This window comes from Gopherus flavomarginatus, chromosome 20 (genome assembly GCF_025201925.1).
Source record: "Gopherus flavomarginatus isolate rGopFla2 chromosome 20, rGopFla2.mat.asm, whole genome shotgun sequence".
Classification (NCBI taxonomy): Eukaryota; Metazoa; Chordata; order Testudines; family Testudinidae; genus Gopherus; species Gopherus flavomarginatus.
In genome coordinates, this window is record NC_066636.1 from 22,636,094 (window position 1) to 22,650,419 (window position 14,326).

The window sequence follows — 14,326 nt, forward strand, 5'->3', positions numbered from 1 at the left end:
GGGTGGAGCCGGGTGCAGGGAGCTGCTTGTTCTGCCAGCCCAGTGAGCAACAGGGTGGATTTTCCCTGGCTGGGACAGGGGTCTTTAAATCAACGCTGGGCGTCTCTGTCCACAGGCCAGGCCTGGCTCACTCAGACGCTGGGCTGGGTCCGGGAAGCCCTGGGTGAGCTCTGCAGGAGGTCCAGGCTGGCTGGTGCCGATGGTCCTTTCTGGCCGTGACCTCGCTGACCCCACGAACCGGCGGGCAGGGTCGCAGTTCAGTGTCTCTCCCCTGCGGACAGCAGGGCCAGGGGCAGCTGCAGGAGAAGCTCAATGGACAGTTTGTGGATCAGCCTCCTCCGGACAGTGCCGCACTCGGGTCCCGTGAGAGCTGTGATTCCCCACAGCCGCCACTGGGTGTCAGTGCCGGGCTGCACAGACCCAGCTGGGAAATCTTGCGTGGCGAACGCTGGCCAGAGCCAGCCCCGCACGGCAGGTCAGCGCCATCCCTGTGCCACGGGTGGCCGGCAGAGACTTGGCCAAGCCGATCAGTGGCTGAGCTGGAGACCCCTGAGTCCCAGTCCTGCGCCCCATCCACTAGACCATCTCAGGTGGATACCAAACCTAGGAGGATCAGAGCTTCTCCATCCACCCTGGGGCCAGGTGCATCCAGGCAGTGCCAGCATGAGTGTCCCTCCCCGCTCTACGCCACGGGACCGGCCGCCAGCGTGTCCCTCCCCTTCCTATGCCATGGGACTGGCCTCCAGCGTGAGCGTCCCTCCCCGCCCTACGCCACGGGACCGGCTGCCAGCATGAGCATCCCTTCCAACCCTATGCCATGGCACTGCCCAGCTGGGACCAGCCACTTGTGTGCAGAGACCAGACGTTCTGGCACCCAAAGGTAGCTTGAGCTTGCGACCCTGAGAACCTGGCACAGCAATTATCTATCCATCTCCGGACACCCACTCTCTGTCCATCCATCCTCCATCCTCAGACACCTCATCTCTGTCTCTCCATCTCCAGTGACCTCATCTGTCCATCCATCCATGCATCATCCCAGATACCCCCCCATCCATCCATCCATAGATGCCCCATCTGTATCCCTCCATCCCCAGACACCCCTTCTCTATCATCCCTTCATCCCCATACACCACCTCTCTTCCATCCAAACCCACACCCTCCTCATCCATCCATCTGCACACACCCCCTTTATCTACCTATCTATCTATCTATCCATCCTCCTACACACCCCGTCTATCTATGAACCAAACACTGGATGTGATCAGTGCCCTGGGCTGGCTCCCTTGCCCAATGCAGACACGGCCTCCTGGGGCTGCCCCCAGCCTCTCACCTGGTCATTTACCCCAGTGGGTGTAAATGGCAGTGTTCTGAACCCACTGCATGCTGGTGTAACTGACGAGGGGAGGGGAGGTGGGGAACCAGGCCCCGTTCCCACCGCTCCTGCACGTGCTGTCCAGCTGGGCCTTGGAGCCCAGCAGCGGGGCGGGGGCTGGACTCACGGTGCACGTTCAGCTTGATGGAGGTCTCCTTGCCAGCCGGGACGGCGTCGTTGGTGCTCCGGCAGACGAAGACCCGCCCGATGTCTGCGTCTGTGGGGTTGATGAGGAGCTGGCTGACCGTGGTTTCCCTCTTGCCGTCTGCTAACACTTCCTGCCGGCGGGGAAGAGGGGAAGATCAAACAACAGGGCTGACAGAATGGGGGCCCTCGGTGCTATTCTTTCCTGTTGCCCAGGTGGAGAAACTTAGAGGGCAAGGGACATGCACAAGACCACATGGTGTGTCAGGGCAGAGCCAGGCATGGAGTCCATGAGCACAGACTTCCTTCCCCTAGCTCTGACCACCAGATTTAGGCTCCAGCCCTGGCCTGGGAGAAGAACCAAGAGCCCTAAGTTCTATTTCACTGCTCTAACCACTAGACCCCATTCCCAGCCAGAGCCGGGAAGAGAACCCAGGTATCCTGTTATAATTCACTGCTCTAACCACTAAACAGCACTCCCTTCTACTGTTGGTGAAAGAACCCAGAAATCCTATGCCAACTCTAACCACTAGACCCCACTCCTCTCCCAGATCTGAGAATAAAACCCAGGAATCCTAGCTCCTAGTCCCAACCTGCTCTAACCACTAGACCCCATTCGCCTCCCAGAGCTGGGTAGAGAACCCAAGAGTCCTGGCTCCCAGTCCCCACCCACTCTAACCACTAGACATCACTCCCCTCTCAAGGCTGGGGAGAGGACCCCGATGTCTTGCTGTAACCACTAGACTGTACTCCCTCACTGAAAAAAACCAACCCCAAACTCTCTAATGATGCCACTGCTGGGGAGAATCTCGGTGGGCCGGACTTCCCCGGGGGGTTGGAGCCAGGCTGGCAAGTACTAATGCTGCAGTGAATGGTTTCCAAATTCACCTGGAGCGGCACTCCCCAAATAGCCTGTGACATGCCCATAAAATGCCCCACAAATTCATCGGGATTTATGTTCTCGCACCATAAACCGCATGGGGATTAATGAGCAGGACATGTGGCTCTCAAGTGCTCTTAGAAAGTGCGCCTGGCTTTCTCAGGGAAAGAAAAACTAACCAAAGCAATTAAAGAGGCAGTGGGAGGGGACAGAGACGGCGCTTCCTTCCAGGAATCAACAAGGGTCCGGTGACAGCCCTGGGGCACGAGCTGTCTGCACGCACCCAGAGCAGGCACAGTGGGAGGGATGAGATGCCCCAGTATTCCCAGTGGGACGTCCGCCTTCAGGGTGGGAGGGGAGCTGAGCCTCCGTGGCCACATGCTAACAAGGGCCAACAGCTAACGAGGGCCAGCGGGGTCAGGTGGTCATTGTTTGTTCCCTTGGGCTGGACTGAGACCTTTCCAACTTGTTTCATGGATGCGGGAGAAAAAGCGCCCAGCATTCTGAGTGGCGCAGGCTGTGCCGTGCACGGGCTGCTCTCCTGTGTCCTTCCTGCAGGAGTTTCGAACGGAGCCAGCCACCCCGCTCCACCTCCCCAGGGGAGGAGGGATCCACCTGCCTTCTCTCCCCACCCTCAGCATCTTCTAGCTCGTGGGGAACAGCAAAGGCCAGGCGAGGCGGGCTCTGTACCGTGCTGGTGCTGGCGTCTTCCTGCTGCAGCCCATCCCGGAACCAGACGATGGTGGCGGCGGGCTTGGCGCTGTGAGCCCGGCATGTCAGGTTGTATGGGGTGCCTGCCCGCAGCAGGATCTCGGGGGCCCCGTCGATCACCGGGTCTTCAGGGGGAACTGGCAACAGAGGAGAGGCAGGTGAGTGCCGGGATGGCTCGGATCCGGCAGGCGGCTGGGGCTTCGGTGCACCCCAGCTCTGGCTGACCCCTCACCCCCTGCTGCCCACAATATATTCCCGGCCCTGCTACACACACCATGGCCCCCAGGGCAGTGGGCACAGCAAGGGGAGAAATCATGGACCAGACAAAGTGGGTGAAGACACTAGCCAAGCACCATAAGGAATGCAGGGAACACAGGGGTCAGTGTGCTGGGAACGCAGGGGTCAGCGTGCGGGGGAAAGCAGGGGTCAGCGTGCTGGGAACGCAGGGATCAGGGTGCTGGGAACGCAGGGATCAGGGTGCTGGGAACGCAGGGGTCAGCGTGGGGGGGAACGCAGGGGTCAGGGTGCTGGGAACGCAGGGATCAGGGTGCTGGGAACAGGGGTCAGCGTGCGGGGGAACGCAGGGGTCAGGGTGCTGGGAACGCAGGGGTCAGGGTGCTGGGAACGCAGGGGTCAGCGTGCGGGGGAACACAGGGGTCAGCGTGCGGGGGAACGCAGGGGTCAGCATGCGGGGGAACACAGGGGTCAGCGTGCTGGGAACGCAGGGATCAGGGTGCTGGGAACACAGGGGTCAGCGTATGGGGAACACAGGGGTCAGCGTGCTGGGAACGCAGGGGTCAGCGTGCGGGGGAACACAGAGGTCAGCGTGCTGGGAACGCAGGGGTCAGCGTGCTGGGAACGCAGGGGTCAGGGTGCTGGGAACGCAGGGGTCAGCGTGCGGGGGAATGCAGGGGTCAGGGTGCTGGGAACGCAGGGGTCAGGGTGCTGGGAACGCAGGGGTCAGCGTGCGGGGGAACGCAGGGGTCAGCGTGCGGGGGAACGCAGAGGTCAGCGTGCTGGGAACGCAGGGGTCAGCGTGTGGGGGAACACAGGGGTCAGCGTATGGGGAACGCAGAGGTCAGCGTGCGGGGGAACGCAGGGATCAGGGTGCTGGGAACGCAGGGGTCAGCGTGCGGGGGAACGCAGGGGTCAGCGTGCTGGGAACGCAGGGGTCAGCGTGCGGGGGAACACAGGGGTCAGTGTGCTGGGAACGCAGGGGTCAGGGTGCTGGGAACACAGAGGTCAGCGTGCTGGGAACGCAGGGGTCAGGGTGCTGGGAACGCAGGGGTCAGGGTGCTGTGGCAGAGCATTGAGCCACCAGGTGCAGTCTACACCATTCATATCTGAGCTAAGCATCCACCCCAGCATCTTCCCCCTCTGCTGCCCCGGAGGAGACCATTGGCCCATCCAGCCCAGCATCTGCACCAGACCAGACCATTGGCCCATCCAGCCCAGCATCTGCACCAGACCAGACCACTAGTCCATCAGCCCAGTACTCTCACTTCAGCCCTGGTCAACACCTGGTGCTTCTGAACGCTCCCGTAATGCACCTGTCTGACTGGTCAGGTAATGCTAGGGGAGGGATTCACTCCCGATACCCCATTATGGCAACCAGCTCACACCCTCCATCCCGAGCTCCAACCACCCTTCTATTATAACCTGAAAACCCTGCACAAACTAGCCCCAGTCGATCCGGCCCCATTCGAGAAACTCCCACAAGGCGTCTGACCCCAGGAAACAAACCACTCTCCATTTAGATAGGGCAGTGGGGGGGAGGGTCACACCCTGTTATTAAGGCAGGTGAGGGGAACTGTTTGCCCATCCCGTGCAAATTTTCGAGATTTAAAATATTTTTCCATGCTCAAATTGGGATCAAAGTTGAAATCTCGAAAAATTTTGTGAACCGCAAATCCAAAAAAAATAATTGTTTTGGGTCAATCAAGACTTCCCAAATTTCATTTCAGCTTCAACTCTTTGCTTCTTTTTTCCTTAGTACAAATGAAGGGAACCGGAAAGTCGTGCTGAACTGAGACACCAAAACTTTTCCTTTGAAAAATGCTCACGATTCCTAAACTGCTTTTCAAGTCGGGACATTTGCTGAAACCAAACCTTCCCCGCCAGCCATTTCAGTCTTGCTGAGGTCAGCAAAAAAGCGTCCTGACCAGCGCTAGCCCTGTTTTCGGCCGTCTTTGAACAGGACGACCAGCCAGAGCCCAGCTATCTAAAGGCGGATCCATGCCTATTCTGTGAGATGAAATATGCAAAGAGATCTGTGTTTTAATGAGGGCCTTATGGAATCTGCTCAGGAGCTCTGTCTGGGACCTGCAGCTCTTACTGCGGGGACAGGGGCTTTAAAAAAAGCCCTCCCAAGTTGTGCTCCACAGCGAGCGGAGGTTTGTTCGTGGCTCTTTCAACCACTGCACGTCTTAATGAATCCAGGCCGCGTGACACTGAAAAATTGATGATGCTCTAATAAAGGGAAACTGATTAGCTGCACAAAAAAGACACAGGCCTGCTCGCGGGCTCTTTGTAAGTGACGTCGGGCTTTGACAGCTGATTGTCACCCGGGAAGCTGAGCTGGGGAAGTTGCTTTTCTTTGTACGAAGCCACTTTGTGATTGATTTCTAAAGCCCCATTACTGATTTATTAAGGGCTTAATTTAAAAATAAAAATAAAAGAAGCAGCAGGCCTTGTTTGGAGTTAAGAACAAAACCTTAAGAAAAGGAAACTGGGCCATCAAGAAAAGATCTGAGCTCCCAACCTTCCGCCATCACACATGAAGCAGGCAGGATTGCGGGTAGAGGTGGGTGTGAGCCATCACAGGCTCCTTCCATTGCGATAGTGACAGCTTAGGGCTTTCTTCTCTGTTCGCCTGCAGATGCAGTCCCCAGAGCGCACTGTAAAAGTTCCAGGACCTGCAGCGGGCAGGGCGGGGGGTTGGCATACTGGCTGGAAAGACAATGCGTTTGTTTGCAGGTAGGATGGGATTTTTCTGACACGCCAGCAGAGCGGGAGCCTAGATGAATGTGTTGGAAAGGCCCCAGGGGAGGTTCAAATTGCCCCAGGGGAGGTTCTCTGCAGTTATGCAAATGCATAATGGGTGTCTAGAGGAGGGAGCGCAGGCCTGCCGGGGAGGAAGGGAAGAGCGGAAAAGGATGGAACACACTTGCTCAGTTTCTGTTTCTCCTCTTCGCACAGATCCGGGGCATCCCTGCCCCCAGCCAACTCGCTCGGGACCTGGGTTTGAGACCCTGACTCCTGTGCTTTTGCTTACAGGCTGTTTTTGCCCTGGCGGTGAGAGCGCCAGTCTGGACAGTCATCCTGTCACCTGGCCCTGCCCTGGGGAGGGGGCACAATCAGAGCCCAGCTGGGCCTTAGGGGGTTTATCTCAAGCTCCCTTTGCCTCCTTAGAGCTGGCAGAGAGGAGATTCCCTGGCAGCATTGCTGAAAGGATGGGGTTGCTTGTTGTCTCTCCAGAACACACCCCCCCGTGCCACTGACTGTACAGGCGTCCTGTCACAGGGCTTCAGAGCCTTCCCCTAGTGCACCTGGCTAACCGGGCAGCAGAGCCATGGGGTGGGCAAGAGGAGGAAGGATCCCTTCCTAATGGCTTCCACCGCCGGCATCTGCTAATCTCAGCCTGTGTCCGATTCTCCCAGCCTGTCTCCACATGCCCCAGCCGTGGGCCCTGAGTGCGTCCCCACAGCTGTCAGTCCTGCCCGGCCCCCTCTGCGCAGCATCCCTGCTCGGCCCCTCTCAGAGCTGGGCTGCGGTGGTGCTGAGAGCCGGCTGCTGGCCTGACACCCCACTGGCGAAGTGCCCCAGCGCGAGGGGAGATGGGGCTGGGCTGGGCTCACTCTAACGGAGGCTGCTGGACACCGGCAGACCCTGCGAGTCCCTCTGGCTTTCTACCTCCCTGCACGGCCTGGCCTCATCCCCCATGTGGTCTCCTGAAACCCTCGCCCGGCTTAACTGAGTCACGGAAGGGAGCGCGACCGTCTCCTGCAGCCCCCAGCGCACGGAGCTAGGAGGATGCATGTGTGGGGTAGCATTCCAAGCTCCAAATAGCCCCGAATCCTTCAGACTCTGCCCAAACCACTCCCCACCATCGCCATTGCACGAGCCTTTCTAGCTGCTCCCAGGCCCCAGCCCACCCGCCCCTGAACCCAAGCGACTGCGAGGAAATCTACGATTGCAGCTGCACATTCAGTAATCCAGCCGCATCCCTCTCTCGCCTTCCCTTTAATTTTATCTCCCGGCGTTAGAATAAGAATTTCAATGCAAGAGAAGGAAAAAAAAAATCAGCCCCAAATTCCATTCATGCAACATTTCGATTGCGGCTTTTTACAAGGCACAAAAGTCAGAGAAATCAAAGTTACGGCGCCCGCAGCTGCAGTAACTCAGCCACAGCGTGCATATAGATGAAGGCATTAAAGCGAGTGGCAGAGCCAGGACCTGCGAGGCTGGGGGAGGCGGCTGCGGGAGCGGCATTCCCGACTGCCCACAGAGCCGGTGCCCGCCACCGCGTTCTTGGCCTTTAATTTTCGAGCGAATTGGTTTTGAAGGCTGGTGAAAGCGCTCAGGGAGATCAGGGTCACCTGGCACGAGCCGCGCCCCCAGGCTCTGGGGCAGGCTGGAAAACGGGATCCCCTCCCACAGTTGGGGTATCCAAGAGGGAACAGCTGCCGGCAGCCGTGCTAGTGCAAGGGAGGGGCTGTTGGGCCCAGGTCTCCTCTGGAGAAGCGGCCATGAGTTGGGTCTATTGAGTGGGCATCCCCAGTGGAAAATGGACAGGAGTAGGGTTAGATGGCGCTCTCCTCTCTGGGTCAGTGCAGACCGCAGTGTCCCAGCCTGGCACTAGGGGGCGCTGTGCTGCAGGGATGGGGTGGTGGCTCCGTAGGGGGCGCTCTCCTCTCTGGGTCAGTGCAGACCCCAGTGTCCCAGCCTGGCACTAGGGGGCGCTGTGCTGCAGGGATAGAGGTGGTGGCTCCATAGGGGGCGCCCTCCTCTCTGGGTCAGTGCAGACCCCAGTGTCCCAGCCTGGCACTAGGGGGCGCTGTGCTGCAGGGATAGGGGTGGTGGCTCCGTAGGGGGCGCTCTCCTCTCTGGGTCAGTGCAGACCCCAGTGTCCCAGCCTGGCACTAGGGGGCGCTGTGCTGCAGGGATAGGGGTGGTGGCTCCGTAGGGGGCGCTCTCCTCTCTGGGTCAGTGCAGACCCCAGTGTCCCAGCCTGGCACTAGGGGGCGCTGTGCTGCAGGGATAGGGGTGGTGGCTCCGTAGGGGGCGCTCTCCTCTCTGGGTCAGTGCAGACCCCAGTGTCCCAGCCTGGCACTAGGGGGCGCTGTACTGCAGGGATAGGGGTGGTGGCTCAGTTGGGGGCGCTCTCTTCTCTGGGTCAGTGCAGACCCCAGAGTCCCAGCCTGGCACTAGGGGGCGCTGTGCTGCTGGGAGCAGGGCGAGTGGTTCACTAGGGGACACCTGCATCAACATGGACTCAAAGGGGAGAGCGCCCCCCGCTGTGTGTCACCCTCGCTGCTCCCTGCCAGTCTCCTGTCAGAGCCACTTTGCAAGAACCCAACAAGGGACAGAGCAGAGTGCCTAGTCCAAAGCCGGACACAGCCGTGCTGTGGGGAGAGGGGCCGGGGGAGCCCCGCAGACGAAGGCCAGGGGAGCAGGCGGCCCCTTACTCAGGACGGTGAGCTTGGCCCGCCGGGAGCGCAGCGCTGCCTCTGTGGCCTGGCACTCATACAAGGCGTCATCCGAGAGCTCGGCGTCGGTGATCTCCAGGTTGTATTGTCCGGAGTCTGCCGTGCCGATGATCCGGTAGCGCGGCCAGGCTGCAGAAAGAGACAGGACAGACCGTGAGGCGATGGGACGCTGGAGTGGCACCATGGTATACGCAGACTGAAGGGACACTGCACTGGTAGGGGGCACTAGAGATGGGTTAAGGGACGATCCCCTGGGATCCCAAACCCCTTTACAGATGTGAACGATGACATAGGAGCTACATCAGGAATGGCTGGAGCCACCTCTGGGGTGGAGCATGACAGCTGTTTAACAGCCACTCAGCAACACTGCGCAGGGATTGCTCACCCAGTGTCAAAATGCAGCCATCTCAGAGGTGGCACGTGGCAGCTGTTTAACTGCCACATAGCAATGCTACATGGGAATCATTCACCAGGCACTGAAATGCAAATGCATCTGGGGTGGGGCACGGCAGTGGCTCAACAGCAATGCTGCACAACAGTATAGGAGCTAGAGCGTCACTGCCAGAGTTGGAATGGAGCCAGGAGAACAAGGTTATCTTCATAGGAAAGGTGCTGTGAAATCTTAAACAAGCATGAGTGGTTGAGACTGTTTTCCATCTCATCTGAAAGGCACAGGAGTATAAGAAATGCTGGGGCAGACCAGGGGCCCATCTAGCCTGGTATCTTGTTTCCAACTGCTGCTTCAGAGGAAAGTGTATGAACCCCCATAATGGGAGGCAGTGTGGCTTAGTGGCTAATGCACTGGCTGGGGACTCAGGAGATCTGTGTTCTGGTCACGGTTCTGCCATTAGTCTGCTGTGTAACCTTGGACAAGTCACTTCCCTTCTTTATGCCTCAGTTTCCCCATCTGTACAATGGGGATAACAATACTGAGCTACTTTGTAAAGCACTTTGAGAGCTACAGATAATAAGAGCTAGGGACTGTTATTAATTCTGGAATAACCTGCCTCAGGACAGGTTAATTTGTTCCTAATACCAGGTAGCCAGTGGCTTCTGAACAGCTTGTGTTATTATCTGCATAAACTGTGAATCCTGCTAACCTCTAGCACCCCATAGTATCTTGTGGCAGTCAGTTCCACAGGCTAAGTTTGTCCTATGGTTAAAAAGAGATGGCTCCTCTGGAGCTGATAAAAACCCTGGGGCGTGGAAGAGAATTCAGAGTGTAGGAAGAGAATGGGCCAAAAGAATCCTGGGTGTTCCCCTTGGAAATCAACGGAGTTTCGTCCGGGATTCACTCTGTCCTGCTTTCCACATGTTGGATGCCAGCCAGCCTCGTCCCCTCTCTCCACCTCATTCAGCAGGTGGTGCTGTTGTCCCAGCTATGGGCACTCCGCCCCCGCAGCGTGTGCCTGGCGGGGGGGCCCCAAAGGAAGACTGAGAGAAGGAAGGGCAGGGCAGGAGGGACAGATGAGTGCGGGGGGGAGGAGACATGAGGCAGCAAAGGAACAAAACCTGGATGTGCCCGGAGGGGAAAGGAGGGGGTTGCCAGAAAGAGACTCCACCACTCCATCGGCATTGGAGGCGGGACGCCAGTGGGCTTGAGAATCTGGCATCTGAAGCTGTCGGAGGGGCCCTGGGTGTTCCCTGGACAGTGACAGGGTCCTGTTAATACCTCGGACTCTCAGGCCCATTTATTCCATTGACCGTAACACCAGGTTCTCCCCTGGCCCAGCCTGCAGGGAGAAGGGCACTGGGTGGATCAGTCGTGCCTCAGTGACTTGCTGCTTGTGCCTTGTGACTCCATCCCCATCGCTGCAAAGAAGGCTACTGGGAGGCGATGGATCAGCCCGACTCCCCCCACCCTGCCCCGGCCGGAGCGTCAGTACCTTTCAGCCCCTGCCCCATGCCCAGCGCCAGACCGTCTTTGGTCCATTGCACGATCCCGGAGTAGTTCAGCACCACGCAGGACAGGACGAGCCTCTGCCCGGCCACCACGGTCTGATCCTCCGGCTCCTCGCTGAACCGGGTCTGGACAACTGGGAAGGGAGACAGGACGAGCGTTAGCGCCCTGGGAGGGAGGGACCCCGCACGGCACCGAGCACAGGGACCAGCTTCTCCCATCAGTAATGTTGGGGGGGGTACTGGGGAATCAGAGGGGAGAGCGCCCCCTCCTGAGCCCCCACCCCACAGCTCCCTGCAGCACAGCGCCCCGTAGTGCCACCCTGGGGTCAGCACATAGCCAGAGGGGAGAGCGCCCCATCCTGAACCCCCACCCCACGGCTCCCTGCAGCACAGCGCCCCGTAGTGCCACCCTGGGGTCAGCAAAGAGCCAGAGGGGAGAGCGCCCCATCCTGAACCCCCACCCCACAACTCCCTGCAGCACAGCGCCCCGTAGTGCCACCCTGGGGTCAGCAAAGAGCCAGAGGGGAGAGCGCCCCATCCTGAACCCCCACCCCACAGCTCCCTGCAGCACAGTGCCCCGTAGCACCATACTGGGGTCAGCACAGAGCCAGAGGGGAGAGCGCCCCATCCTGAACCCCCACCCCACAGCTCCCTGCAGCACAGTGCCCCGTAGCACCATACTGGGGTCAGCACAGAGCCAGAGGGGAGAGCGCCCCATCCTGAACCCCCACCCCACAGCTCCCTGCAGCACAGCGCCCCGTAGCACCGCACTGGGGTCAGCACAGAGCCAGAGGGGAGAGCGCCCCATCCTGAACCCCCACCCCACAGCTCCCTGCAGCACAGCGCCCCGTAGCACCGCACTGGGGTCAGCACAGAGCCAGAGGGGAGAGCGCCCCCTCCTGAACCCCCACCCCACGGCTCCCTGCAGCACAGCGCCCCGTAGCACCGCACTGGGGTCAGCACAGAGCCAGAGGGGAGAGCGCCCCATCCTGAACCCCCACCCCACAGCTCCCTGCAGTACAGCGCCCCGTAGCACCGCACTGGGGTCAGCACAGAGCCAGAGGGGAGAGCACCCCATCCTGAACCCCCACCCCACAGCTCCCTGCAGCACAGCGCCCCGTAGCACCGTACTGGGGTCAGCACAGAGCCAGAGGGGAGAGCACCCCATCCTGAACCCCCACCCCACGGCTCCCTGCAGTACAGCGCCCCGTAGCACCGCACTGGGGTCAGCACAGAGCCAGAGGGGAGAGCGCTGTCTCCTGAGCCCCCACCCCACAGCTCCCTGCAGCACAGCGCCCCGTAGTGCCACCCTGGGGTCAGCAAAGAGCCAGAGGGGAGAGCACCCCATCCTGAACCCCCACCCCACAGCTCCCTGCAGCACAGCGCCCCGTAGCACCACACTGGGGTCAGCACAGAGCCAGAGGGGAGAGCGCCCCCTCCTGAACCCCCACCCCACAGCTCCCTGCAGCACAGCGCCCCGTAGCACCGCACTGGGGTCAGCACAGAGCCAGAGGGGAGAGCGCCCCCTCCTGAACCCCCACCCCACAGCTCCCTGCAGCACAGCGCCCCGTAGCACCGCACTGGGGTCAGCACAGAGCCAGAGGGGAGAGCGCCCCCTCCTGAACCCCCACCCCACGGCTCCCTGCAGTACAGCGCCCCGTAGTGCCACCCTGGGGTCAGCACAGAGCCAGAGGGGAGAGCACCCCATCCTGAACCCCCACCCCACGGCTCCCTGCAGCACAGCGCCCCGTAGTGCCACCCTGGGGTCACCACAGAGCCAGAGGGGAGAGCACCCCATCCTGAACCCCCACCCCACAGCTCCCTGCAGCACAGCGCCCCGTAGCACCGCACTGGGGTCAGCACAGAGCCAGAGGGGAGAGCGCCCCCTCCTGAACCCCCACCCCACAGCTCCCTGCAGCACAGCGCCCCGTAGCACCGCACTGGGGTCAGCACAGAGCCAGAGGGGAGAGCGCCCCCTCCTGAACCCCCACCCCACGGCTCCCTGCAGCACAGCGCCCCGTAGCACCGCACTGGGGTCAGCAAAGAGCCAGAGGGGAGAGCACCCCATCCTGAACCCCCACCCCACGGCTCCCTGCAGTACAGCGCCCCGTAGCACCACCCTGGGGTCAGCACAGAGCCAGAGGGGAGAGCGCCCCATCCTGAACCCCCACCCCACAGCTCCCTGCAGCACAGCGCCCCGTAGCACCGCACTGGGGTCAGCACAGAGCCAGAGGGGAGAACGCCCCATCCTGAACCCCCACCCCACAGCTCCCTGCAGTACAGCGCCCCGTAGCACCGCACTGGGGTCAGCACAGAGCCAGAGGGGAGAGCGCCCCCTCCTGAACCCCCACCCCACAGCTCCCTGCAGCACAGCGCCCCGTAGCACCGCACTGGGGTCAGCACAGAGCCAGAGGGGAGAGCACCCCCTCCTGAACCCCCACCCCACAGCTCCCTGCAGCACAGCGCCCCGTAGCACCGCACTGGGGTCAGCACAGAGCCAGAGGGGAGAGCACCCATCCTGAACCCCCACCCCACAGCTCCCTGCAGCACAGCGCCCCGTAGTGCCACCCTGGGTCACCACAGAGCCAGAGGGGAGAGCATCCCATCCTGAACCCCCACCCCACAGCTCCCTGCAGCACAGCGCCCCGTAGCACCGCACTGGGGTCAGCACAGAGCCAGAGGGGAGAGCACCCCCTCCTGAACCCCCACCCCACAGCTCCCTGCAGCACAGCGCCCCGTAGCACCGCACTGGGGTCAGCACAGAGCCAGAGGGGAGAACGCCCCATCCTGAAACCCCCACCCCACAGCTCCCTGCAGTACAGCGCCCCGTTAGCACCGCACTGGGGTCAGCACAGAGCCAGAGGGGAGAGCGCCCCCTCCTGAACCCCCACCCCACAGCTCCCTGCAGCACAGCGCCCCGTAGCACCGCACTGGGGTCAGCACAGAGCCAGAGGGGAGAGCACCCCCTCCTGAACCCCCCACCCCACAGCTCCCTGCAGCACAGCGCCCCGTAGCACCGCACTGGGGTCAGCACAGAGCCAGAGGGGAGAGCACCCCATCCTGAACCCCCACCCCACAGCTCCCTGCAGCACAGCGCCCCGTAGTGCCACCCTGGGGTCACCACAGAGCCAGAGGGGAGAGCATCCCATCCTGAACCCCCACCCCACAGCTCCCTGCAGCACAGCGCCCCGTAGCACCGCACTGGGGTCAGCACAGAGCCAGAGGGGAGAGCGCCCCCTCCTGAACCCCCACCCCACAGCTCCCTGCAGCACAGCGCCCCGTAGCACCGCACTGGGGTCAGCACAGAGCCAGAGGGGAGAGCGCCCCCTCCTGAACCCCCACCCCACGGCTCCCTGCAGTACAGCGCCCCGTAGCACCGCACTGGGGTCAGCACAGAGCCAGAGGGGAGAGCGCCCCATCCTGAACCCCCACCCCACAGCTCCCTGCAGCACAGCGCCCCGTAGCACCGCAATGGGGTCAGCACAGAGCCAGAGGGGAGAACGCCCCATCCTGAACCCCCACCCCACGGCTCCCTGCAGCACAGCGCCCCGTAGTGCCACCCTGGGGTCACCACAGAGCCAGAGGGGAGAGCACCCCATCCTGAACCCC

At 61.2% G+C, this 14,326-nt stretch overlaps 1 protein-coding gene across 2 annotated transcripts in view; it reads right to left on the reverse strand.

Annotated features, from left to right (window-relative positions):
* KIRREL1 (kirre like nephrin family adhesion molecule 1) overlaps nt 1-14,326 on the reverse strand; it is an 82,657-nt gene that overhangs the window by 11,494 nt on the left and 56,837 nt on the right. Inside the window, exons 2-5 of one of the 2 annotated variants that reach the window (XM_050930901.1) lie at nt 10,702-10,851; nt 8,795-8,944; nt 3,087-3,244; nt 1,500-1,650 (exon numbers count right to left, since the gene is read on the reverse strand). In XM_050930901.1, the coding sequence (XP_050786858.1) occupies nt 1,500-1,650; nt 3,087-3,244; nt 8,795-8,944; nt 10,702-10,851 (609 nt within the window). Of the gene's footprint in view, nt 1-1,499; nt 1,651-3,086; nt 3,245-8,794; nt 8,945-10,701; nt 10,852-14,326 lie in introns of those variants that run through there. The other variant, XM_050930902.1, reaches the window with a different exon arrangement.